Source organism: Tursiops truncatus, chromosome 9 (assembly GCF_011762595.2).
Source record: "Tursiops truncatus isolate mTurTru1 chromosome 9, mTurTru1.mat.Y, whole genome shotgun sequence".
Taxonomy (NCBI): Eukaryota; Metazoa; Chordata; class Mammalia; order Artiodactyla; family Delphinidae; genus Tursiops; species Tursiops truncatus.
Genome location: NC_047042.1, coordinates 54903746 through 54931389, shown reverse-complemented (window position 1 = coordinate 54931389; position 27644 = coordinate 54903746). Strand labels below are relative to the sequence as shown.

The 27644-nt window shown below is 40.9% G+C and overlaps 1 protein-coding gene across 5 annotated transcripts in view; it reads left to right on the top strand.

Annotated features, from left to right (window-relative positions):
- Positions 1-27644, top strand: part of OSBPL3 (oxysterol binding protein like 3) — a 206022-nt gene that overhangs the window by 137101 nt on the left and 41277 nt on the right. For 2 of the 5 annotated variants that reach the window (XM_033863090.2, XM_033863091.2), the window contains 10 exons: positions 707-820; positions 3508-3675; positions 4266-4389; positions 6203-6306; positions 6509-6601; positions 7657-7813; positions 15176-15306; positions 18645-18752; positions 24688-24822; positions 25678-25771. In XM_033863090.2, coding sequence (XP_033718981.1) covers positions 707-820; positions 3508-3675; positions 4266-4389; positions 6203-6306; positions 6509-6601; positions 7657-7813; positions 15176-15306; positions 18645-18752; positions 24688-24822; positions 25678-25771 — 1228 coding nt within the window. The remainder of the gene's footprint in view (positions 1-706; positions 821-3507; positions 3676-4265; positions 4390-6202; positions 6307-6508; positions 6602-7656; positions 7814-15175; positions 15307-18644; positions 18753-24687; positions 24823-25677; positions 25772-27644) is intronic. The other 3 variants (XM_033863092.2, XM_033863093.2, XM_033863094.2) reach the window with 3 other exon arrangements.

Here is a 27644-nt window from a genome sequence, read left to right as displayed (position 1 = left end):
CAGTAGGTCCTTATTAGTTATCTATTTTATATAGTAGTGTGTATATGTCAATCCCAGGCTCCCAGTTTATCCCTCCCTTCCCCTTTGGTAACCATATTACTCAGCCATAAAAAAGAATGAAATAATGCGATTTGCAGCTACATGGATGGACCTAGAGATTGTCTTACTGAGTGAAGTAAGTCAGACAAAGACAACTATCATCTGATATCGCTTATACGTGGAATCTAAAAAATGGTACAAATGAACCTATTTACCAAACAGAAATGGAGTCACAGATGTAGAAAACAAACCTACTCCTCTTTTTAAGTCACTTCCAAATGAATTTAGACACCGGAAACTATTTCTGCAGGAGGCGGTGAAGTTAACAGGTGAATTCACTGTCATAGGAACCATGGGGCTAACTTTTTAGTTTCCTCACCTCCTTGCTTCCTCACTTTGCAATGTGCAAACTGCTTGTTACTTAACCCTCTGTAATTCAGTCTCCCGTCTGTAAAAGGGGAGATGTTTCCTCCCTCACAGGTTAAATAGGATGATGTGTGTATAGCACCAAGCTCTGTGCTCGTTCACGCTAAGTACTGGAGAAGTGTAGTTATTATGTTTACTGTTAGTGGGTGTGGAAGGGGAGGGTGGAGGGAAAGAGTGTTAAGGATGTTCCAATGGTTTTTAACACCATGGTTCTCAAGGGGCCCCCTTTGTGCCTCTGCAGATAGAGAGAGAGAAGCTGCATGGCTGCATTGATGTCGGGCTCTCGGTGATGTCTGTGAAGAAGTCGTCAAAGTGCATAGATCTAGACACCGAGGAGCACATTTATCATCTGAAGGTGACACTGCTTCCCAGATGCTGTCTCCTGTTCCTTTATGTTGTGAAAGGATTGTCAGTTATAGTACCGTTGGTGATGCCTTTTGAATTTCAAAACATCCAGCCAACATGTAGAAGATCTTCATTATGAAAGTATTTCTAAGGATATATCTATTGATATCTGGATGGGACAGTTCTTCATTGTGTAGGACTGTCTCTTACACTGCTGAACATTTAGCCTCATTGTCTCTTATGCCCTAAATCCCCCCCTCCCTTGTGATTGTGACATCAGTAACAAAAAAACAAAAAACAGAAAACTTCATGTTTCCAAATACAAACCCCCTCTACCCCCAGGCAGTACCATCTTTAGTGAAGAACCATTTACTATAGGTTAAAATGTTTCCTTGGGCTTCCCTGGTGGCACAGTGGTTGAGAATCTGCCTGCCAATGCAGGGGACATGGGTTCGAGCCCTGGTCTGGGAGGATCCCACATGCCACGGAGCAACTAGGCCCGTGAGCGACAACTACTGAGCCTGCGCGTCTGGAGCCTGTGCTCCGCAACGAGAGAGGCCGCGATAGTGAGAGGCCCGCGCACCGCGATGAAGAGTGGCCCCCGCTCGCCGCAACTAGAGAAAGCCCTCGCACAGAAATGAAGACCCAACACAGCAAAAATTAATTAATTAATTAATAAACTCCTACCCCCAACATCTTCTTAAAAAAAAAAATGTTTCCTGAAATAAAATATGATCTTCAGTCTGAGAAGCCCCATCTTACAACTTCGACTAAATTTATAGGGATTCCATTAAAATTCTCATACCACAGTGATGTCAAAAATTTTTCCCCTAAAGGATGGGTCTCCAAATAGTATCTCTGAAAGCTGCTTCACTACCCTCTTCTGCCCCTTCTCCTGCAGGTGGTATAGATAGTTAAAAGCATGAAGCAAGAGCTTTGGAGATACAAATCTGGTTCAGATCTTGACTGCCTGGTTACTTACTAGCTTTCAGCCTTTGACAAATGATTTAATCTCTGAAAGTCTCAGTTTTCTCACCACCCTCCCACCCCGACAATGGGAGTTCCAGTGCTCGTCTTGTAGGGCTGCATGTAGAAAACTTGACATAATGCCTGACCCACAGTAAGCTCAATATGTTTATGTATTATATATAACTATTAGGTGGTACCCGAGTGTTAGAAATTAATTGAGAAAATGTTAAGAGTCTTTTCTTACTTGGACAAATTACTTGGAATATTGGGAGTGGGGGCTGTGCTTTGGGAAAATAAAAGCATGAGATTATGAACTCCCCATTTTAATGTGTCCCTGTCCTCCCCATAGCACATCGTAGTACTTGGGCAAATACATGCTTAGCACATACATGGGCTTGATTGCCCCCACGGCAAAGACGTCTCCAGCCCACCCTGTCGATGTGCCGAGGGTGAGAAGCCCTGCTGTACGCAATTACCTACAGCCACAGGCATAGGGGCTTAGGCTTGGGGAATAGTACATATTTGACTGTCCTGGGCAGTCAGTTAACAACATCTGGGAAATGAAGTACATTTCAAGAACATAATTTAAAGGAGACAAATAGATGTGAGTCTGTTTGTGTTGCTTCTACTTGTAAACGACACATCCAATAGCACCTGGAGGGGTTTAAGTCTTGTGTGTACTTCTAATCAACATAGCAAACATAAACGCCGACCGAACACTTCCTACGTGAAGGATGTTGCTGACGTTTATTTCCACATCCTTGCTCTCAGTAGCAGCATTAGTAAAGATTTTAACTGAATTGACCTGGATTTTTCTTCTTGGAAGTTAACCTACCATACATCCTTTTGAGGTCTTTTAAATTGCCACTTCATGAGTCTCTGTGTTCTCGTGTATAGATATCTATCATTTTTCGTTTTGAAAGCATTAATACACCATCATGCACACACAAATATTGGCTATTAAGAAATATCTATGGTGCATAGGTGCTTATTATATTCTTTTTAGTACTTTTATGCACATTTGAAATACTTTATAATAAAAGTTACTAGATACAAACATTACTCTTCATAGAAACTATACCTTGATAGTCACTCCTGGAGAGAATGGCTAAAAGTTTGTGTATGTGTGTTTGAAAAATCCTGGAAATCACTGATAAAACTTTATCAGATTTTTGTTTTCTAAGAGTGGGAGAAATGTTCTTTTAAGTAACCTTCACATTCATTAACATATATTCCTCAGCACCATATTCTTTGTCAGAGAAGATTAACAAGATTAAATATTTTAGGAAGAATTTATTAATTCATTCCAGTTCAGAGAAGATTGGTCTGAAAAGTCTGAATTATAAAAGAGTTTTTTTTAAAAATGGTGCTAATATTTTTAGTATGGTTAGTAGAAACTGGGACAAGAGAATTTGGAACCACTTTAAGAGATGGATAAATGTAAATTTCAGCTTATGTGTTCTTTAATATTTCCTAATAATAACATAACAATTGGAGTCTTTCATAGAATGCCTAAATGTAGAGTTTATGAAGACCATTTTTGCTCTCCATCTCCTTCTCCAGCTTGTTCTATAGACTACATAAATGTAAATGAAGTCAGTAAACTGGTATTTCCACATTTCTACACATGACAGCATGAAGAGGTGCTAGGAGTGACCTCAGTGTGATGACTAATTGTTCCTTAGAGTGACTGACATTCTCGTCTCCTTTCAACCCAACATAATCTAGGTGAAGTCAGAGGAAGTCTTTGATGAGTGGGTATCCAAACTTCGCCACCACAGAATATATCGTCAGAATGAAATCGCCATGTTTCCACACGAAGTTAATCACTTTTTCCCAGGATCTGCTGTCACAGACTCTGGTTCTGAGGTCTTGGACACCATTTCCAGTAGGAAGGTAATGATTTGCCGATAATGAATCTGAAGGAAGGTGGCTTTGTGTGGGGAGGAGTCTGCTCTCGGGGGCCGTGTCTGAGGAATGAAGGGTTTGTGGGGAGGAGCAGGGTAAGCTTGAGCTGGGATTTCATTAGTCTGTGTGTCCACTCAGTCAGAACGAGGGCCAGAAGGGCATCTATTAATGCCGAGAGTGTAACTGGAGAACAGCATGTACGGAGGGATTTAATATCCCTGAAAGCTCCAGCTTTCTCTTGACCAGTTTGACTTCAGTTGGCTTTCTGCTTGTAACATACAAGAGGTGCACTTATAGTCATACAGAATTGCAAAATCTTTCCCAACATTTGTGTCATTATTTCAGTGTGGTTATCATTTGACAGGAAGAGAAATCAGGGGCCCGTAGCATGGTATGGCCACGCGGTTAATAGCTGGAGGTCTCAGGGTCTCCAGGGGAGTGCTTTGCTAGAAGCTTCTTCCTTATTATGGGCAGATGGCTTCCATTAGCTACAAGCCCACTTTATTATCCTTTACCCTAAAGTGTTCCCACCGAGCTCTGTTTTCATTTATAATGTGCTTTTGTCATCTGTGGAACAGCATAGCGGTATATCAAAGCAGAATTCGTTTCAAACCGGAAGCAATTTATCATTTTCTTGTGGTGGTGAGACTCGAGTTCCATTATGGTTACAGTCTTCAGAGGACATGGAAAAATGCTCTAAAGGTAAGAGTGACTTGAAACCTCTGTTTCTTTCTGTCAAAACCTCTGCTCTTAGATTACACTGGTTTGGTATTCAGACCCCAGATGCATTTGTATCCTCCCCCTTCACTGGTCTACATTCCCTGTCATATTTTGCTTATGAAGTCTGCACTCGTGATCAACAAAAAGCACTTTCCTTTAGAGTTTTATGTCTTCCCCTGGGTGTGCATGGAGACAGGTTTCCTTTTCTGTTCTTTAAGCACTGATGCCTGATTTCCATATGGCCTACTAAATCACAGAATCCAGGGATGGGGTCTGCACAGTTCGCTATATTTTTTTAAGTGCCAAAAATGCATCTGATGCACATCCAAGAATTTAAATCACTGTTCCAGAGGCGAGTGGGTGAACCAAATGGAGATCCCCACCAAACGGGTGTTCTCTACCCTGGCTGCACGTTAGAATCGCCAAGAGAGCTTTTAAAATGCAGGATACGCATGCCCAGGCCCCTGTCCCAAAGAATCTTTTTAAATTAGTGTGGGATGGGGCCCTGGCATCACTAGTTTTCCCGCACTTCCTCAAGTGATCCTGATAAGGAGCCAGGGTTGAGAACGCTTACCGAATGGAAGCTCTGTGTTCTCAACCTTAATTAGCTAAGAATCACTCAAGGAACTAAAAAAAAAAAAAGTCACCAGTGGGATTGGGGGTGTTCTAATGTAATTGCCTGGGGATGGGACTTGGACGTAGGTGATTTTAAAAATTTCACCAGTTGATTTTTAAAGTGTAGCCACAATTGAGGACCACTATCAGAGAAAGATGCCTGAAAATTGCATTTTTGCCTGTTGAATGCAGATCTTATCACACCTGGAGCCATATAAGTGTTGCCCTCCCAATAAATGTGAGCTTCACTGAGTGACATTTTGGGACAGTACTCCCTGAAGTGTTTTCCCTGGACCAGCAGCATTGGCCTGGCCTGGGAACCTATTAGAAATACGAATTCTCAGCTTCAACTCAGAGAGACTGAATCAGAAACTGGGGGGTGGAGCCCAGCAATCTGATTGAACAAGTTCTCCAGGTGATTCTGATGATACCAAAGTTTGAGAGCCGCCGTCTTTAGGCTTTTGGACCTTGATTTCTCAGGAGAAACAGCCACCGTCATCCAGTGAACAGCACATTGAGGACTAGCTTTTGAGTTAGTGACCCAGGAACTGGACTGAGGATGCTCGTAGGTCAGTCTGTGGAGGACCATCATGGTCCTCTTGCAGGTCCATGATTCACAACGTTATCCTCAGAGACCAATACACCCTTCGTTTTAATTTCATTCATTTAACTTGTGTTGGGTCCTTAGAATCGGATAGTGACAGCCTGTTCCTGAAAGATTAGAAGTAACAGTGATGGTGCTGGTGATGATGATGGTGACGGTGATGATGATGATGATGATGATGATGAAGACTGATTTATTTAGTGCTTACCATATGCTGGGTACTCTAAATGTACTCTGCATTTATCAACTCATTTTTAACTCAACTATCCTGTGAGATAGGTATATAATTACCCCCGGTTTCCAGATGAGGAAACTGAGACACAGAGAAGTTATGTTATTTGCCCAAGATTCACAGTTCGTAAAGTACATTCAAACTGCGGCAGCGTGGTCCTCCAGAGGTATGCCCTTAACCACAGTGGTCTACTGTCTCTCCTGTAAGAAGGGAAGTGAAGTTTCCTATCCTTATGAGATGTAAAAGCAAATAGAGATAAATGAGAAAAGTAGCTGGCACTAGCAGAGGGAAGCTGGAATGCAAGATAAGGGTGTTTGACTCCTCCTCTTGCTTTTCTCCCACAGAACTGGCAAACTGTCATGACTGCCTGGTGGAGATGAGCCAGCTTCTGCAAAGTATGGACGTCCTGCATCGGACATATTCGGCTCCGGCTATCAATGTCATCCAGGTTAGCCAGATCCCGCTTCTGTTTCATTCTGGCACTCTTCCGCTTTCCTCTCTCCTCCCAGCCTTTCACTAACAGGGAAGTTGTCTTGTTGGTTGCTTCAGCCAGATTCAAGGGGATGGAGGTGGTCTCTTTGGTGTGTGTCTTTCCCTATGGGTTTGGTAGACCTTACTGTTTGTGCTCTCTTTCCTGTTTTGAAACAAAGGGTGGATCTTTTGAAAGTCCCAAAAAGGAAAAAAGATCACATAGGAGATGGCGGTCCAGAGCTGTTGGCAAAGACGCTAAAGGAACGCTGCAGGTAACCCTTGCTTCCCTCCCCAGGCTGGTTTCCTCATGGACATATGCTGGGGACTCCTTGGACTCAAAGAGGAGAATAGACAAGTGAATATTCTGTAGTTATTCTCTCAAATACCCTGTGCAGAGAGAGGAATTCAGTCACTTAGATTTTCTGGAAGATTTTCTGAATACTAGAATAAGCATGTAATGAATATTGGGTAAAGGGTTTTGGTTTCCCCTTCTTTAATGCTTAGCCTGCCTGCTCTCTTCCCTGCTTCGGTGTGTGCCTTGATTTGTGGCTGCTGTGGTCGTGTGCTCTGACTCACCTCTTCTGCTGCAACTCAGTGGATTCATCATCCCTCTGAGCCCACTGGCTGGAGCCTCTGGGAGCAGGACACTGTACAGACTTTCTCTTGCCTCTTGTCTCCAACCTTCCAATCCCCCATCAGAAGTTCACTGCATAACGCTAGCCGCTGACTTTTCCCGATGCGCGGCTAAGCCAGAAGCCACGATTTGCAGCTCAGCCATTGCATATTAAATTGCAGCATTGTCAGGGTCAAAATAAATCAGAAACTTACAGAAACTGTTATACTCTTATATATTAATAACTCTGGTTCAAAGCACTTTATGGGGTGAACTTAAATACTTTGAAAGCAAAGAGTGATTTGTATATAAACATGTGAGAAGGAGGTTTGTTTCGTAAGAAGCACCAGGTGCAAGTAAAGAAAACATTTTTAAATCTACCCCATTAACTATTAGCAACCTAGATCCTGGGTGATTATTGCCAGGAGGAAGGAAATGAATTTAAACGAGAAACAGCCTGGCTGCTTTAGCTGTCATTTTCAACCTGTAGCTTTAATGCTGTGATCACCTCCAAAGGAAAATGTGATTTCTCACCCATTTTTATTTTGCAAGAAGCCAGTGACAGTTTCTGTGACAAGTCTTTTCCTATAAGTTATCACTCAATAGAAAGACTTTTCTGTAGAATGTTCTTAGTACTTTCCAGTCCTAGAAACAAGTAAATATTCTAAGCAATTCGTATCTAAAAAGAAATATCTCCCTTTGGTGTCACTTCAGGTCCCCAAAACTTTTTCTGGCCCAGTAAGACTGCATTCCTCCAATCCTAATTTGTCAACACTAGATTTTGGAGAAGACAAAAATTATTCCGATGGCTCTGAAACCTCATCAGAGTTTTCTAAAATGCAAGAAGATCTGTGTCATATTGCCCATAAAGGTAAATGAGTTTTCTTTCTTCCTAATGTGTTTGATGAAAATGTTAAATGTTCATCTGAATGTGGGATGTCCTTGGAGAGGGGAATCTTAGTTGGTTTGTTTTCTGCTCTATTAGGATTTCAGGCAATCTAATTTTTATTTTATTTCCCTGGTAGTACAGAGTGTATTGGCAAGAAGTTTCTTTTTAACTCTGTAGGGGGGAAGGTGAGAGCCTTAAGTATACTTTAAAGGCTGAGCAATTTATATGCTGCTGATGAGAGTGTAAATTGGTACTTCTGGAGGGCATGTGACATCATGTTTCAAGTTTTAAAAAAGTCTGCCTATCCAGCAATTCCACTTTGAAGAATTCATTCATAGGAATTAATTTTAAAATTATCCAAAGATATCCATCATAGCAGTGTTTATCATATCAGAAATTAGAAATAGATTTTCACCGTCATTAGGAAAATGCAAATCAAAAGCATGGTGAGACATTACCATGCACCTAATAGAATAGCTAAATTTAGGGGAAAAAACCTGACAGCTGGTAAGGATCCAGAGAAACTGGATCTCTCATCCATTGCTGGTGGCAATGCAAGATGGTACAGCCACTCTGGACAAGTGTTTGGCAGTTTTATATTAAAACCAAACATGTACTTACCATACAACCCAACATTCACATTCCTGGGCATTTATCCCAGAGAAATGTAAACTTAAGTCCACACAAAATCCTATACACAACTGTTCAGAGCAGGTTTATTTGTATCAGCCAAAGACTGGAACAACCCAAATGTCCTTCAGCAGATGAATGGTGAAACAAAAGGTGGTACATCCATGCAGTGGAACACTACTCAGCAATAAAAAGGAATGAACTGTGGATACACGCTACAGTGGAGGGGATCTCAAGGGCATCATGTTGACCTAAAATAGCCAATCTCAAAAGGTGTCATAGTGTATGATTGAACTTATTAACACTTTTGTAGTGATACAAGCATAGAGATGGAGAAATGATTAGTGGCTGCCAGGGGTCAGGGACAAGGAGGAGGGCAAGTATGATTATGAAGGGGTAGTAAGAGGAATCCTGGTAGTGATGGAAAGCTCTATATCCTGATTCTAGTGGTGGGTCCCCGAATCTAGACATACAATAAAATTGCATTGACCATCATACGTGTACACATATTCACAAGTGAGAGCCTGTCAAACCGGTGAAATCTGAGTAAGAGCTGTAGGTTATACCAATGTTAATTTCCCAGGTTTGATGTTGTACCAAAGTTATGTAAGATGTTACCACCATGGGAAACTGGATGTAGGGCACCCAGGGGTTCTCTGTACTGTTCTTGTAACTTCCTGTGAGTCTATAAAAATTTCACAATAGAAAGTTTAAAAAAAAATTAGAAATAACCTAAATGCCTGACAGTAGAGGGATTGGATTTTTAAAATGCAATGTAATCATATACTAGAATACTCAACAGCTACAATAATAATATCTACCTTATATCGAACACAGTGTCATGTCAGGTATTTGCTAATAAGCACTTAACATGCAGTATTTCATTGAATTCTAGCAGCAAGCCTCAGAGTGTGTATGACTGTAACCTCTTATCTGTGCACAGGTAAGAAACCTGAGGCTTAGAGAAGCCAAAGAACTTCGTGAGGGTCCCATGGTAGAAAGTAGCCAACCTGAGACTTGAATTCTAACCTGCCTGACCCCAGAGTCTGTGCTCCTCACCTGGTGTCTCACTGCCCTCACAGATGGGGTAGCCAGGGTTATTTTTATTTTTATAGGTATTGGAAGATTGACACAACATATTGAGCAAAAAATATAAGGTATGATCCCTTTTTTTTTTTTGGAAAAAATAAAGTATATAAATCTGGCATATATAGGCATATTAAAAAAGTCTGAGAGGATACATACCAGCATGTTAGTGACGGAGATTGGGAGTACTTATTCTGCTTTTTAAAAAAAATTATCATAGATTTATCACTTTTTAAAGGAGAAGATGAGTTAAAATTTTTTTTTTTTTTGCGGTACGCGGGCCTCACTGTTGTGGCCTCTCCTGTTGCGGAGCACAGGCTCCGGAGGCGCAGGCCCAGCGTCCATGGCTCACGGGCCCAGCCGCTCCGCGGCATGTGGGATCTTCCCGGACCGGGGCACGAACTCACGTCCTCTGCATCAGCAGGCGGACTCTCAACCACTGCGCCACCAGGGAAGCCCGAGTTAAAATTTTTTAAATGGGAGGGCAGTACTTGAAGTGGGAGGAGAGAAGACGTTTCCTATTTTGCTTTTCTCTCATCACCCTGTATTTTTCTTCCTTTACATCACTGATTCCTTTGGCTCTTTTCCCTTACCCTACAAACTTAAAATAAAACACGTTGGTTATGAGGAAACCATTTTATGCTCTTTACAGATTCTTACCTCAAACTCTTGTCCAAGTGACCGTTAGAACCTTGTCCATGTTTGGCAGTACAACTTATCTGTAAAATGGGAAGAATTACGTGCCCCACCCCGTTAAAGATCTTAACACACCCCAGTGTGGTTCTCTAGTATTAAAGGACCACTTGTAATTAGGTTGTTTCATTTTAGGTTTTGTGGGAGGAAATTCCTATACAGTGCCATTACTTTTTAATAATATGCACTGTCTCTTTAAAAATGAGAAGCTAGTGCCTCCCTGCGGAAGGGAGCTATCCTGATTTTACCTGCCTTGAAGAAGCTGCTTCCTCAGAAGGACAGAGTTTGCTATATTGAGTTGATCCCCTGACCGTGTCCTCCTGCAAAGGGCCTGACATTGTGCAAGGTTTATAATGGGCCTCAGCCAGCTGTTCTGTCTTTTGGGCTTTGTGAAAACCAACTGGCTGCAGGGCTGCCACATACCTAGACTAGGTCAAGGTTTGTGCTCCGAGAAAAGTCCAGGAACACCTATTCAACTATAGGCCACGCCCCACGGGCTTGCAAACAGTGAATTCCACAGGGAGCCCAGCAAGCTTTGTTTCATTCCTGTGGTTTTAGAGCGTACTTGCAGAGACTGAAAGATCTCGGGGAGTCCCTTCTACAGAGGCTGTAATTCAGAGGCCTCATGAAATGAAGACAGTTCTCAGGTTCTCCCTGTGTCCTGTGACCTTGCCTGCTTTCTCACTTCCATTCAAACTTTTGAAGCATCTTGTCTTTTCTTCCTTTGTAAGCCTGATTTTGTTACTGACAGTTTTTACTGTACTTTCTTAACTGCATCACTAATCTGTTGACCATGACTTCAGAGCAGCTGAGCTCAAGGCAAGAATTCCATTGTTGTTGTAAATAGTCTTATATTACCTACTTTTTTTCAGCTTGTTAAATGCATCTGAATTCTCCCTGTCTCATAGAAGTTGGATCAAATGGTAGCAACTAATATACACCCATCCTAAAAAGTCTTTGTTGTATATATTAGACTATAAATTTGATTTTTATGGTGTATCATTGGACTAATTCTCATTGGTTCATGTGTCTGGCTTTGTGTCTATGTTGACATATATATAAGCAAACAGAGAACAAAATGTACTAAAGTCTAAAAGTCATAAGTAATTTGCCTTACATATATTAGCTTTTACATATCCCAAAATGTATTTCATGGAACACTTTGCCCATATAACACTTTAAAAAACAGAAGAATTCCACGATTTAAAATGTTTGGGAAACACTGCTGACTATAGTCTGCTTTGCATTTACACAAGAAGCAGTAAATATTCAAGGCCCAAGAGAAGTCCTGCAGCAGAGAAGCCTGTTAGCTTTGTTTAACTTAATGATTTTCAAATTTTCAACGTTGTTAGGGAAAATCTCCTCCCTCTTCCCCAAACTGCTGTCAGCTATTATCTCTCTGGAACTAAAGTTCCTGGAAACATATGTCAGCAAACATTGTAAATAATAAGTCTTTTTGGAGCTAACCCTCTCTACAAGCTAAGTCAGAAAACTTGCATTCAACTAGGCCACCTCTGTTATGACTAGCTGTGGGACTTTCACCTCATTGATTAACTTCTCTGGGCCTCAGTTGCCTCATTTGTTAAATGTCTTAAAGTAGTTGTCCTGACTCTTTGGCCTCTCAAATTCTGTAATTATCTTCTATGATTAATTGTTTTCCACTGAACAGAAATCATGCTGCTGCTTCTTGTTACAAGGAGATTTTGTGAGAGAGTGTTCTATTAGTAATACAAGCAAAAATTACCATATTTGATGAGCAGATTTAGGATGGGAAAGCAAGGACTAGTATAGGACTGGGGTCAGGGTACTCCAGATAGAAGTGGATATTCACATTCTGCCTTGGAAGGGAAAAAAGTGAGGTTTTAGGGATACATCTCCTGCAACCTGTGGAAAATCTTTGCAGTGAGAGAAATCTTCATTTACAAATAGCAATAGTAATCTTCTAGTTTGGTTGAATGCCTTGTTTTACTGCAGGCCATCTGAAAGCCAAGGGAATTGATTTGGTAAAGTGGCAGCCAGCTGAGTGCCATGTCTGTTTAATTTAGAGCAATAAACATGACAATGAAAAAAAATTTTTTTGTAACTATGTAAAGTGGCAGATGTTAACTATACTTATTGTGGTGTTCACTTCCAAATGTATACAAGTATTGAATCATTATGTTGTATACCTGAAACCAGTATAATGTTGTATGTCAGTTATACCTCAATTAAGAAAAGAATTGTAGTAAGATACTAAGTAAACTTACCCAAAAATGACAGTGACGAGGTGTTCCCCCAGGGACCCACTCAGATGGGCATGGGTATCCTGTGGAGTTGCAAGGCGTAGGGGTGCCTATCTAAAAGGACCTAAGATGCAGTGAGTGAGTTAACTGCAGGGCTTGTTGCTTTCTGGGTGAGAGCTTCCACTGCTTCTACTGCTCCGTAGATTCTGGTCAATCTCTCATTCATAGAACTTCTACCCTGTGCATTTATTTATAAAATGATGTTCCAGCAAGAGACTCAAGTATTCTAAAACTGCTGCCCATATTTCAAAAGACTGCAGCCATCACCACTTTCAGCCTCGTATGTTTCTTTCATCACCACCACTATTATTATTGCAGTAGCATTTATTATTATATGCGATGCATTGGGTTAAGTGCTTTACCTACATTATCTGATTTAATCCCCATAATGATCTTATGAAGTAAATGCTATTATTATCCCTATTTACAAGTGAGGAAACTGGGGTCCAGGTGCATAATATACCTGTCCGAAGTCCTGCAGTGAGTAAGTGATGGAGCTGGGAAGAACCCAGGGCTGATGTGGGAACTCACACTATTGGTGGCTCTGTTGTGCTGCCTGTTATTGTGCTCAACTGAATTGTTTAAATCAAAGCGCTAAGCATGTTCCATAGACACTATTAGAAAATTCAGTACCTATTGACCCTTGACCCCTGTCTTCTGTCAACAGAAGCACCATAATTTGTGTGTGCATTTAAACAAATTGCTTATTTGTCCTGTGATTTTGTGAAGATGCTCTAAGTCTGTGGCTTAACACCACAACCTCAGACAATTTACGGACAGCCTATCGAGAGAGGTTCAGTTGTCTGCGTGACTGTGGAATGAAGGGAGTAATTCAGTCATGCATATTTAGTTTCTGTGATACTGAATCGGCCACTCTGGAATAACAGTACCTCAAAAAGTGCAGCACCAGGCAGTTCAGTCTTATGCCAGGCCATTGGAGTAGAAGTATGTCTCAGCCTCTTCCTTCTTCCTGTCTTTCTAAAACAAAATAGAATAAAGGAGATTGGAAATATTCACACGTGATTTCCATGATCAATTCGGATGACAATTGCCTTATCCCTAGGAGGTAACTTGTACATTATGTGATCAAAACTTGGTGAATTTTTTGCTGTACCTAATAACGGTTTTTAAAACTTCAGTTCAGGCATCTGAGTGCCTAATAACACTGAGCTCTCATTGTACCTGAACGCTCACTAAAGTGAACCAATTGTGGAATGCCACGTTGAGAGGTGGGGAATTCTGGGTCAGGCAGCTGGAAGGACTAACAAGGAAGAGGGTAGGTGACACCTTTTTGGAAATAATTTTAAACTTATAGACAAGTTGCAAGAATAATACAAAGAACTCTCATATGTCTTTTATCCAAATTCACCATTTTTAATATTGTGCTGCATTTATCTCTTTCTACACACACACACACGCGCACACACACACACACAGACATATATATATACACACACACACACACACACATATGCAGATGTGTGTGCATTTATTTTTTCTCATCCATGTGAAAATAGGAATCAAACATCATGTCTTTTTTTATGCCTTTATGCTATATGTATATTTCCTAAGAATAGGGGTATTCCGTTACTTAACCACAGTTTAGTTATGAAATTCAGGAATTTTAGCATTGAAACAGTACTTTTACCTATTCTGCCTTCCGTATTCAAATGTTGTCAATATCCAAATAACATCCCTTAATAGCTCTTTTCCCCTTCAGTACAGGCTCTAGTCTGTGGTCGTAGAGTGCATTTAGTTATCATGCCTCTTTAGTCTCCTATAATTAGGAGCAGTTCCTGAGTCTGTCTTTCTCGCTGATGAAATTGACACTTTTGAAGAATACAGGCCAATTTGAAAAAATAGGATGGTCCTGATTTTGGGGTTGTCTGATGTTTCCTCCTGAGCAGATTCAGATGGCCTATCTCTGGCTTGTGTACAACAAAAACAATAGTGTGTCTTTTTCAGGGTATCACACAAAGTCCCAAGGTACACGAAGTCCATCTGACTCTCACTAGTGATTAATTTTGGACACCTAGTTAAGGTGCTGTCTAGTTTCTCCTCTGCATCGTTACCATTTTCCTTCTGACAACCAATAAGTTCTGTTTTCAAACATTTCCAGTCTTTGGAGATACAAACAAAACTAAATGTTGATAATTGAGAAGTATAGTCCTTTCAAGTGTCAAAATATCTTGGTGACAGCTCATAAAATCATGGAATTTTATAGTGGATAGGGACTTCGGAATTGACAAATAATGTGTGATTTTCAAATTTTTAATAGATCTTATTCCTTAGAGTAGTTTTAGGTTCATAGCAAATTGAACAAGAAGTAGAGTGTTCCCATACCCACTCCCCCATACATATATACATAACCTCCCCCGCTACCAGCATCCCACCAGAGTGGTCCATTTGTTAACCATCAATAAACCTACATTGAAACATCATTATCACCCTGAGTCCATGGTTTACATTAGGGTTCACTCTTGGTATTACATTTCAGATGTATTTTTTAAAGTCAATTAGGTGCACATTTGCTGGACGCAAAATATTCATGGCTGTTACTTTTCTAAGTTCTTTTATAAGAAATACATCTCTCTATATCTTGTTTTTAATTATGACTCTTTTATTCCTTTTTATAATGATTATATCTTTATAGTCTACTTCACTTTAAGGTCAGCTTTTAACACCATATCAACGGAGAGAGAGAAACTGAAGCAGCTGATGGAGCAGGATGTCTCTGTCTCCCCCTCTGCCCAGGTCCTTGGTCTGAAGCACGCCCTGTCATCTGTAAGTTACATGTCTGTGTCATGGAAATGCCTGACAGTGTGTCCAGGCTCATGAACATTTTATATTTTCCATTGCCATGGTTATGTTGAAAATTCATGATTTCCAAGGTTGTGTTGAAAATTCATGAGAAAACCAAACACATTATCCAAATTACATTCTAACCTTTCATCAGATCTGCTTGTTCTCAACACCAAAGCTGAGCCTACTCGAAATCTTAGTAGCTAGTATTTCACTGAGCATTAGATACTCTGTTTGGTTTCCTCCTATTTATCTTGAGTTTTCTGTTTCTGTAAAGCTTTTGTTATATGTTTTTGTTTTAAATTTATTTATTTTTGGCTGCGTTGGGTCTTTGTTGCTGCGCGGGCTTCTCTCCAGTTGCGGCGAGCGGGGGCTACTCTTCGTTGCGGTGCGTGGGCTTCCCATTGCGGTGGCTTCTCTTGTTGCGGAGCACGAGCTCTAGGCGCACGGGCTTCAGTAATTGTGGCTTGCGGGCTCTAGAGCACAGGCTCAGCAGTTGTGGCACAGGGCTTAGTTGCTCTGCGGCATGTGGGATCTTCCCCGACCAGGGCTTGAACCCGTCTCCCCTGCATTGGCAGGTGGATTCTTACCCACTGTGCCACTAGGGAAGCTCTCGTTATATGGTTGTCTTGACATTTGTTTGTTAATGCTTACAAAGTCTGACAGTCTGCAGATTTCCATACCTAAGACTTCACAGGCTTAGATTGACTTTCCGTATTGACAGGTACAGGCAACAGAGTGAAATTTTGAATTCACACTCTTCTCTGCTGCCCAGCATTGATCCTATCTACCTGTTTATACCACATCTCTTTCAAAGACAAAAAAGTGATTTGATTTGATAGTACAAACGTTCAGCTCCCACCTGCTCCCCCCATGGGCACAAAGAGATGTCATAAGGAGTGTCAGGCAATCATTGTGCCTTCATAACAACAGAAAAAATCACTGCCAAGCCCCAGATGTTTTTCAGTAAGCCGTCCTGTCATTCACTCTCTCTCCTTTTTTTTCATCGATTCCAGTTTATTCCTCAGAAGAGCTGGACTCCATTGAAGTGCAGTATCCTAGAACTCTGTTTTGAATAGCTGACAATGTCTGGCTATTATCTCTGTATCTATAAAAAATCTGGAGAACTTTTAAAAGAACATACTTATTTGCTCCTACTCTTTGCTTGTATGTGGAACACTTATTGTGAAAAGGGGGAGAGTGCGTGCACACATGTGAAATTACCATCTGAAGCAATACTGAACTTTCTATGTAGGGTCAGGTAGGGGAGATGAATTTTAGGATTTTGTTTTCAGAAGCCAATTCAGGCAGTGAGAGAACTAGAAAATACCCACCCATGTTTTCTACTCATCATATTACTGAGAAAAGTAAAGCAATGCTTTTGGTGTAACGTTAATGGTAAATACATTACCAGTGGTACATACTGTCATTGTAAGATACTTAAGGAATATTCGCTCAGTTGAATATTTCCAGTAGGTTATCTTTGAACGAAATAAAAAATAACATAGATTTACTCCATGTTTAGAGTCTTAATGTTGTAGACCCAGAGATAGAAACGCCCCTTTTGGATTGTAGTGGACAGCCAGCCACACACTGGGTGCTGCTTTGGTTTGAGGGAAGCAGGGTGGTTTTTTTCTTTTTCTTTTTTTAAGTTTATCTTTTAGTGGTAAAAGCATTTCTTATTGTTCCCAGTAGGGTGGCCTTTAGTGCACTTAGAAGGTACCTCTGATGGGCTCCCCAAAGTCCTTTTCACTGTCGTCTTCCTGTCCCCTGCCCTCCTCCTGTGGAGGTCTGGCCTCATTAATCTGCTGGTCTGGTAGAGGCCATGAGACCCACCTGGCCATGATATCCTAGTCCAGAGTCACTACCTTCTCTAAGGAGTTCTCCCTCACCCATGGTAAGGATTTTGGAAACTTAAGATAAAACAGAATGATCCTTTCCTTTTTGTCTTGGATTCCTGATTAAATTCAAGACTTGTTTTTTAAAAATAAGAATTTTAGAGTTATCTCAGGGCTATCAGAATGAATATGTTTGTGCTGTATGTGCAATCTTTGTGTTTTTCTTTCTTCTGCCTGTGGCTTACAAAGGAAAGAGAAGCTACTAAAATAGCACATTTTTCAGACCATATGGAGATTCTAGCCAGTGGTATAGATTCTAGCCACTTACACTAAGACGCCAGCAACATATTGGCCAAAGTGAATGCCCGGTAGAGGTTATTAGATGTAGTTGTGTGATTTAAGAAACATTTACTCAGTGTTTCCTAAATGACCCTTGAGAATTTCCCGATAAGCCTTTCCATCTGTGAGTACTAAAAAACAAAGCCAAAATTCTTGTTTGAGATCCAGGCAGTGGGTAAATATAGACATCATTCTATGCTCTCAGCAGCTAGACCCTGTGGGCCCTGATGGATGGGAAAGGCTCTGAGCTTCTCAGAAGAGAGTCAGGAAGACAGACAGACAGGATGGATCTGTGTACAAGCACCTGGGGAGCTGACTGTGGGAGTGTGTGTGGGTGAATCAGATGAAGTTGTCCCTTTCTAAAAACAGATCATCTGGAGAACAGTTGGTCACAGGGGATACCAGCATGAAAGAAACACCTTCCTTTACTCTCCTAGTTGGGAGGATGGGCTAGGGAATCACACCTGTCCAGGGAGAAATAAGAGATCTGGGTGGGCTGACATGAGCTCACATCTCATAGCCCCCTTCCCAGGGCCCTGGTCCTTAGCCCTTACCCAGGTAAGTAAGCTCTTTTTTTTTTTTTTTTTTTTTAAATAAACTATCTTAGTCATGAAGAATGAATATAAAGCAATGAATACCTATACTGTAAAACAGTAAAATTAATCCTCCACAAAATCTTCTCAGCACACTTCCTAAGATCCAATTCAACTAGTGTGATAATTAAATAACATTAAAATATGTCCAATCGTAAGGGGTAAGAGCAGCATTTTTACTGAAGGTGAGAGAGAGAAGCTTGGGATCTTTAGAGGGAGGTAGTCAGAGTCTAAAGGCAGCTCGGAAGGAGGAGGGGCCGAGAAACCTCGAGTAATAAAAGCTGTAGGTGTTTGTGATTTCCTTCTCCACCGAAAGGAAAGCCTTACTAACCCTACTTCCATCCCTGGAAATGAGATTCGAGGAGGGCCTCCGTTTCCAGTGTTTAATATCTTGTATCTGCCAGGCATCTCAGGGGTATCCTGTTGGATAACATTCAAGAAAAATAGTCGAGGAAGTGCCCCCGAGGGCTCCGCCACACTGGGCCCGCTGCTGTGCTTTTCTGAAACATCCATTTATTAACGGAGCCCCACTATTTTTAACGTGTTCCAGGCCCTAGCACAAAACACAGATCTTAAAGAACGCTTATGCAGAATCCATGCTGAGTCTCTGCTCCTCGACCGCCCAGTTGCTGCCAAGTCGGGTGATCGTCTGGCAGAGGTGGGTAATGTCGCCGCGCCTTGTCCCCGCAGGCCTCCCTGCTGCCCCTGGGAGTTGTGCTTCCCTCACCACGGGCAGCTGAGGATTCCAAGGCTTCCTTGAAAGTATGCTGCTAGCTGCATTTCTAAACTGCTTTTTCCCCCTGGAACTCTTCCTCCCTTTGTACTTCTTTACCCCATTTTCCTCCTAAGGATCACCCTTTTCTCTTGATATTACTGGAGTGGGGACTGTGCAGAGACAAATGTTTTCTCCTGTTACTTCTGAAAAAACCCTCACTTTCTCCAACCTATAGCATCCCGGTTCCCAGCCAGCTTCTTTTGCTCCCTCTCTGAGAACCACTGTCCTATTTCTATGTGGCTGTTTCCTTCTCCCTTTCCTGTGATTACCCTCAGAGGGGGAGAATTATTACAGTTGAGTGTCTTGGTCAGTTCATAGTATGTTAAAAATGTCTGTTCTCAAGACTTGGGATGTTTATCCAAAATATTCTTTGACTGTGTTTAAAATGAGGAAGTTCAGAAAAATACAAGTGGATTACTTGAAAAAATCAGTAGAAAAGGGTAATGAAGGTCAAAATTGTTTTTAGCAATCTCTTACGTTTATATGCCTGCCTCAATTGTGCTAAATTTTTCATTAACAAATGTATTAGAGTGAGTGCATTAAAAAAAAAAAAAAGGAAGGTCAGGTACAAGAGGTGGGCATTGTAGATTTTTTAAAGGAGTTTCTAATGTTTAATCTTAATCCATCGTCCTCCTTTTTCTGTCCTCAAAGAAAACAAAAGCCTGACACAATTCCTTTACTCCTTGGAAAGTTGTTGTGTCAGGCGACGGGAAGATTAGATGCTGGAATCAATCAGACTGAAAGGCCCAGGCATCCACCTTCATGTGAAGCACAGGCTGTGTCCTGAGCTGATGGGACCCTTTTCTGATGAGGGTGGTTCCCTCTCTCCGCAGGGCTGGAGGACCTCTTATTACTTCTGAGATACATGTCAGTGGTTGACCATGAAATTCTGCATCTTCCCTGCCCCCAAGAGATCTTTTCAATCACCTTATTTATTTTTTAAATTTTTATTAGAGTTGATTTACAATGTTGTGTTAGTTTCAGGTGTACAGCAAAGTGAATCAGTTGTACATATACATTTATCCTTTAGCCCAGACCCAAACTGAATCCCCTGCAAGACTGAGCACCTAAACATTATCTAAAGGGGCCTTCATTTCAGGCCTAGGCAAAGAAACATGCTTACCAGGAGGGCTGTCTCTGAATCTGGTGATACAGGTTTGCTGTATCAGGGCTGAGTCACTGAGGCCAGCCGTCACTCAGGGTGGCTTGCTGCCAAACGCAATGGCATTCTGTGGGGTTTGGTGCCCGCTTCCAGGCAGCACTTAACTTTGAAATTATCACCTAATTACGTTAGTTTATTTAACAAGCCATTAAATAGGTAAATGGCAAGTTGACCCTTCATTTATGGTTCTGTAAATTTATAGTCAATGCGTACGTACCCTTGGGACTATTTACATTTGGGAAAGGAAACCAAAATCACAGGTCTTTTAAAATGCATGCTTTTAAATTGATCTCACAAGTAATGCACCTGAAGGCTTAAATGCTGTACATTGTCTTTGAAGAGGAGTGATAACATCCCTCAAAGCTCACAGCTTCCAAAACAGCCTGCTAGTGTCTTGAATTGATGATTTGCTTGTCTCACTGATCTAGTTCCTCTTTCAGTGATTTTCTGTTTTCCGTGTTTTATCCTGCTTTTCACAGAGTGTGAAAAGGAAAGGCTGACTTTCACAGTATGGGAAAAGTCATTGTTGCCCTCAGGAAATAAGAGAGTGAGTGGAAATGGCCTCCCCAGAGCCTGAAAGCTCGACTCCAATGTCCTTTCCTTGGGTAGCTCACAGGCTTCTCAAACACTGTGGGAATGACAGTTCCCACACTGGGGTCAGCCCAGGGTGCTCTGTTTTTAGGCCCTCTTACTTTCTTTGCTTCCCTTCTGTTACCTTTTAGCTGCACAAATTACCCATCTTTGGTGTTCTAAAATCTACCTGGATTCTAAAATCTCCCCTCCTATCAAAAGTTACTCTCATATCCTATCAAGTCCTTCTATTTTAAATTTCTGAATCTGAACATTTACTATTATGAAGTATGAGTGCTTAGATTATTTTATGTTATTTTAGACTCCAAATGAAAGGCCAAGTGACTTTCGGGATAATATCCTACTAAATCTAAAGTCCATTTAAGAGACCAAACAAGCAAGAACTTGAAAGAAAACTCTAAAACAAGACTTTTGATTCTTTTAATTGCTCGTTTGCTGTATTCCATGTGCACTTAAATGCACTGTCTCACAAAATCCTAACCACAGCTCTATGAGGTAGGTGACGGTGGTTTCATTTTAGAGACAAGGAAACTAAAGCCCAGATCCGGGAAGATCCCACATGCTACGAAGCAACTAAGCCCGTGCTCCACAACTACTGAGCCTGCGCTCTAGAGCCTGTGAGCCACAACTACTGAGCCTGCGTGCCACGACTACTGAAGCCTGCGTGCCTAGAGCCCGTGCTCCACAGCAACAGAAGCCACCGCAATGAGAGGCCCACGCACCTCAACGAAGAGTAGACCCCGCTCGCTGCAACTAGAGAAAGCCCATGGGCAGCAACAAAGACCCAACGCAGCCAAAAAATTTAAAAAAAAAAAATAAATAAATAAATCTTTCCATTGCACACTAAAATGAATCACTAATGAATGAAATTCAAACTGAAAAATATTGATTTAAATGTTTAACAAATGGCTAGAGTAGGGAGGACTTCCTAAATGTGGAAGCAATAGAAAAAATTACAAAAGAAATGTTGACTAGATTTGGATTTTTTTTTTTTTTTTTGGGGGGTACGAGGGCCTCTCAGTGTTGTGGCCTCTCCCGTTGCAGAGCACAGGCTTAGGATGCGCAGGCTCAGCGGCCATGGCTCACGAGTGCAGCCGCTCCGCGGCATGTGGGATCTTCCCGGACCGGGACACGAACCCGCGTCCCCTGCATCGGCAGGCGGACTCTCAACCACTGCGCCACCAGGGAAGCCCTGCCTTAAACATTTTTAATAATTACTTCTGAGAACTGATTATAAGAAATAATGACATACGAGCAAGACACATTTGCAAACGTGTTCACCATCTTTACAAATTTGGAAACACCCTTAATTTCCAATAAATGACATGGTTACTCTGTGACACACATATATAGTAAATCTATCAAGTAAAGTTCATTGTCTCAGAGAAATTTTAGCAGCCTAGGGAGAAGTTCACAATATAATGTTAAGTGAATGTGGCAGACTAAATAAAGACTAAGTACAGTGTGATCCCAGTTTTTCAAACTAAAAAAAAAATCTATATACAAATATTTTAATACAAAAAATACACTGACAGGTTAATAGGGGCCACATCTGGGTGATGGATTTTAAGTGATATTTATGTTATTTACATCTTTCTGTATTTTCTATTTTGAGCACGTACTACCTTTATCCTCAGAACAAGTGTTAATTTAATTTTTTTTTTTTAAACATCTTTACTGGAGTATAACTGCTTTGCAATGGTGTGTTAGTTTCTGCTTTATAACAAAGTGAATCAGCTATACATATACATATATCCCCATATCTCTTCCCTCTTGCGTCTCCCTCCCACCCTCCCTATCCCACCCCTCTAGGTGGTCACAAAGCTGATCTCCCTGTCCTATGTGGCTGCTTCCTACTAGCTATCTATTTTACATTTGGTAAATATGTGTATTTATGTGTATATATGTCCATGTCACTGAAGTTATGGAGCAATGTTGTTTGGAGGAAATTTATAAAATTAGATAGATAGATGACAACTATTTCAAAACAAAGCAAAGCTATATGTATAAGAAGGATTGGAGAGAAATGTATCAAAATGCCTATAGTGGTTGATTTAGTGTGATGGGATTATGCGTGTTCCCTTCCCTCCTTTTTCTCTATCTTTTTGTAATGTAAAAAAAGATAAACAACCACTTATACCTTACAAACTTGAGGGGATATGATTAAATTGAACTGACTAGATTAATATTTTAATACATGAGGTCCTGGGCTGTGCAGGACACTGGGCTGAGGGCTGGAGGCTCCTGCAGTCCTGTTGAGTTTTCGGTGACTATCAATAGGAAGTTGCTGGAGTAATGGAACAGCAGAAAGGGCTGGGGCCAGGCGTGCTATTTTCACTGTTGATCAGGCAAGAAATCCTCCTGACCCATCAGCCTAGGAAGAAGAAATACAGAAAGAGCCAGAGCGACTATTAATAAATTAATGAGGAGAACAAGTAAATAAATCATTAGAGTCTTATGTGGCAGTGACACAGCAAAGACACAGGACTGTTCTGTTGTTTCAGTGAACATTAAGGGAGCTCAGTTATTCATTACCACGTCTCCTCTTTTGAGGAGAGAGACCTTTCCTTTAAAGGTGACAGATGTGATGCTTATTTATAGATCCTAAGTGATCTTGTTTGTTAGCATGGAGAAGAAGCCTGCTTTTCAAAAGGCTGTAGGGATATTAAAATGGGTAGGATCTTTCAATGAATACCTTGTCTAGAAGAGAAAGGGATACAATGTGTTCCTGAAGTAAACATTCCATAAAGAGACCATTTGACCTTTATTAATGATGAACGTCTGCTGGGGCCCTCCTGTTAGAGCATCTCCATTTTATGAGGCTGAGGAGTGTGTCCTGAACTCATAAAACTTCTGGGAAAGATATAATATGCGTTAACTTTTGTTTCCCAAATTATTCTGCGACTCATTTATCCAAAACATAAGGATATATAAGCAGCTCCTTTATCAGCCCCGTGAGAAATGTGAGCTGTCAGGAAGTTCAGGTGACAGTCTTCTCTGATTCAAAGGAATCAAATCATGTCGTCCTCAGTATGTTCTCATTCCTCAAGGTCTAGTTAGGCATCACCTCTTCTGTGAAGCCCTCCCCAACCAAAGCCCCCCTAATAGAATCAACCTCTCCTTCCTGTCCGCTTCTGTAGCGCTTTCTGTTCCATCGTCTTGGGCTCATGTGTGTTGGATGCGCCCTCTACACCACTTACTCGGACCAAAAACCTTGTCTTATTCATCATCGTATCCCGCCATGACAGGCACAATGCAGTTGCTCAATTTCTTGAGTTAAATTGAATTTTCACTTGCAAATAGCATACAAAACATATTCCCAAAGTATTTAGGTCCTTTCCAGAGGAAAAGTCCAGACTCAGTGACTCAAGGGATGGAGGGCCAGCAAGAGGAGAAAATCACTATATTCTATTGTGTTGTTTGCAGAGAGGGTGGGAAGGGGATTGGGGACTTCCTTCCCTTGCAGCCTGTGTGGTTGGAGAGAGACAGACAAAGAGAATTTATCTCATTCATCCATGAATAATGAATGATCTACCACCAGGGGCACTTCTGGACCGAAACACACTGTTTATTTGTCAAGGGACGCCTCATGAGCAGCACACTGGCCTCTGCGAGAGAATTGAGGCAGAAGAAAGCTGTGTTGCTCTGAACCAGCCATGCAAGGACATGCATTGAGTACAATTCAGAGGAAATTTTAGGATGAAAAGAAACATCCTGCAGTGGTAGAGAATAAGAGGATATGATTCAGAGAGTGTTGGAATTTTTCCCGTCTTAAGTGGAATAAAAACTGACCTGCACAGTCTTTTTTTGCTTTGAGGTTTGTTGTGTGTGCCTGAGCTGTGATAGTGCCTGTAAACAAGGTGCCCATTTGGGGGAGACCTAGGCTTTTCACCGTGTTTTGTGTGAGGTTTGCTTCTCCTCAACTTTGAACCTGCCCTCTGTTTTGAGCCGCCTGTTTGCCTGGGCCTGTGACCGTGTGTATTGTGCAGCAAAATCAGTTGTTTATTTTGCTTCTCTTGAGACTGTTTCTAAATATATGCATTTTTGGTTTTGTGTTTCAAATAGGAAAACTCCAGAGATGACAATCGAACTCTGGTCCATCAGCTTTCCAACGAAAGCAGGCTCTCCATCACTGACTCTCTTTCAGAGTTTTTTGATGCACAGGAAGTTCTGTTGTCTCCAAGCTCTTCAGAAAATGAGGTTTGACCACTGTTTTCAGTTAGGTGCCTCGAAAATCTCTTTTGCTGCTTTACCTGTTCAGTAAATACCCATATTTAGAAACACTAAACTCAATGGCTCCTTTTTATCATTACATTCTGAGGATCTTCTTATAACTCATACCTCAAAAAGCATAAACAGATACAAGATCTTCGGGAACAAAAATTATGAAAGTAGGTGTTGGGCACATCCTGGTTTCTGTTACTTGATTTGTTATACCTCTTTTCAATTGTAGGTTAATGATTTTGACTATTAGCTGTTTGATAATGTATTATTTCCACTACAGGGTCAGAAGTTAGCACCTTGTATATTTTCTCCTCATTGAATTTGCTCTATAGTAATTTATAATATAATTATGGTTATTATAGTTATTATAATATGGTTGTTATAATTAATTTATAATTATGTTCTGAGTGTGAGTACTGATCATTTTACCCCTTCGGTATAGAAGTTCTCATATTTTTTATCCATTAATTTCCATAGAAGATACTTTTATTCACAGATAGTTAAAAGACAATTTGTAACTCTTTCTAGTCAAATGCTAACAAATTCTGAAAAAGCAGTCAGAATTAATAAGAATTTTTATAATAACTAAAATCTGGGGTTTACATGTGTTTTCCTTGTGAGAATGAATCACGAATGTATAAGAATTTTAATAACATATTTTCTGTGAGCATCCCCTAGGCAGACTGGTGTATGGGCCTTTATGAAAACAGCATCCAAAATCATTTCTATAGGTTTATAATGTGTGGTCTAAAATATTTGATCATTTGAAGTAAAGGCTTTATGAAATCTGGCTTGTCTACTCTAATGTATATTATTTCTTCTTTCCCATAGATGTCTGAAGATGATTCATATGTCAGTGACATAAGTGACAACCTTTCCTTAGATAATCTCAGTAATGATTTAGATAATGAGAGACAGACTTTGGGTAAGATTTAAATTGTTTGATCTCTGAGTGTTTGGATCTTTACAGAATACTAGTAAGCATGCATAGGGTACCTGCTGCAAACAGAGAACTTAGCAAGTTCTGCATCAGAAACTTAAGACATGGTCCCCACCCTCAAAGTTTTATAATCTAGGTGGGACATGGCACTCACATGTGAAAAATTTATTCATTCAAATACATTTGTTGGCTAGTGCAAATTTCTATTTTATAAAGTAAGGTTATACCAATTATCATATAAATATCAAAAATTAATACTACAGATGTTCCTTATTTGGTTCAACATTCTCTCTGCAAACATATTAGAATATAGCTTTTTTCCTTTAGGTTTCTAGTGGTTTTCATAGTTTAGGAATTCAATAGCACTTATATTGTAAAAGGTCTGATCTAAGCGGTAATTTAGCTTCCGATTCTTCAAGATAACGCATTTGAGAGTTAACAAACTGCTCCCCCTGTGGGGGTAGGGCTTAAGGTACCCTGAGATGTCCCTTTATTACTGGTTGAACCCAAGACTGAAAATGATGCCCAGGAAATGTTAGTTGGGACCGTGGCGGGTACCTGGAATGTCTGCTATCTCCAAACAGCTCGGATTTAGGAGTTCAGTAAGCAGACTGAAGCCTGTTTAGGAAGGTGACCTATTCTTAAGAAGAATCTGCCCATTGGACAGGTCTCTATATGAGTCCTGCAGCATCAAATACTCCCAGTCTTGGTACTCAGCATGCCTGGGGTCTCTAGATTTATCTATGCCAGAACACCACATATTTTTATATCTACATGGAAGACAAGGACCACGTCAGTTCCTTTTTGATGTATCAGTGCTTGCCAGCTCAGTACGTATGTGAAATACGATGATGATGAGTTGTTATCTGAATGTCAAAAAGCCTACTCTTTGGGGGACTACAAAAAAGGCAGGTAAATTTACTGTTCTCTGAAAGAATATCCTTTCAGCATCACACCTGCTAGAAGTCAGAAGCTCATTATGCTCTGTATCTTCCTTGAATTGTTTCTGGAGAGATTAATCCTTTGGTGGAAAAGTCTGAGAACCAGTGATTTAAAGGCAAAGACCAGTAATATAGGAGCACGTTCATGCGCTACTTGTTTTCGTAGAAAAATAAGGAGGCGAATTGAAAGAGAAACGAGGAGGCATCACTTATTCCCTTGGCAAACAACACACACACACACACACACACACACACACACACACACACACACACACACACACACTAAATGGGAACTCTCATTGTGGATGAAGAAGACGAACAAATGCTGAAGTCCTCCTTCTGTTTGAGGCCTTAGGGAGGGGGCCAAGAGGAACAGAGGTGTAGAGGTTCAGAGGTCGAAGTTGGGAACAGAGGACTTGCCCCCGAACCTAAGACCACAGCTGTGCTGAGTTGACACCAGCCAGGAAAAGCATATAAGAGGTGAAGGCTGTCTCTCTGTCTTATTCCACAGCCATTTTGCTAGATTACTGACCAACATTTTCTTGGCTTGAACAAACACTGGGCCAAACCTAGCTTTCTTCTTTGGCAGTATTTGGAAGATTAGATTTCTGCACATCAGTACTCTACTGAAAAGATTGTATGTAGAAATAAACTTTGCATTTTAGGACACAGTATTGCCTACAGAAGGAAATAGGATTTATCCAGGTCTTGATAAATTACTACACTAGAATTTCTTTGAGCCCTTAGTAAATGGTAGGTATTTAGAATGTTTCCTATTAATTTACCCCCCCCACCCAAATCAGTAGGCACATAATAGGATCTGTCACTGTGATGGGTGCTGTGTGGAGGTTCAGTGGTTAGGAATATAGATTCAGGGACCAGATTTCTCGGTTAACTCCAGCCCTGCCACTCACTGG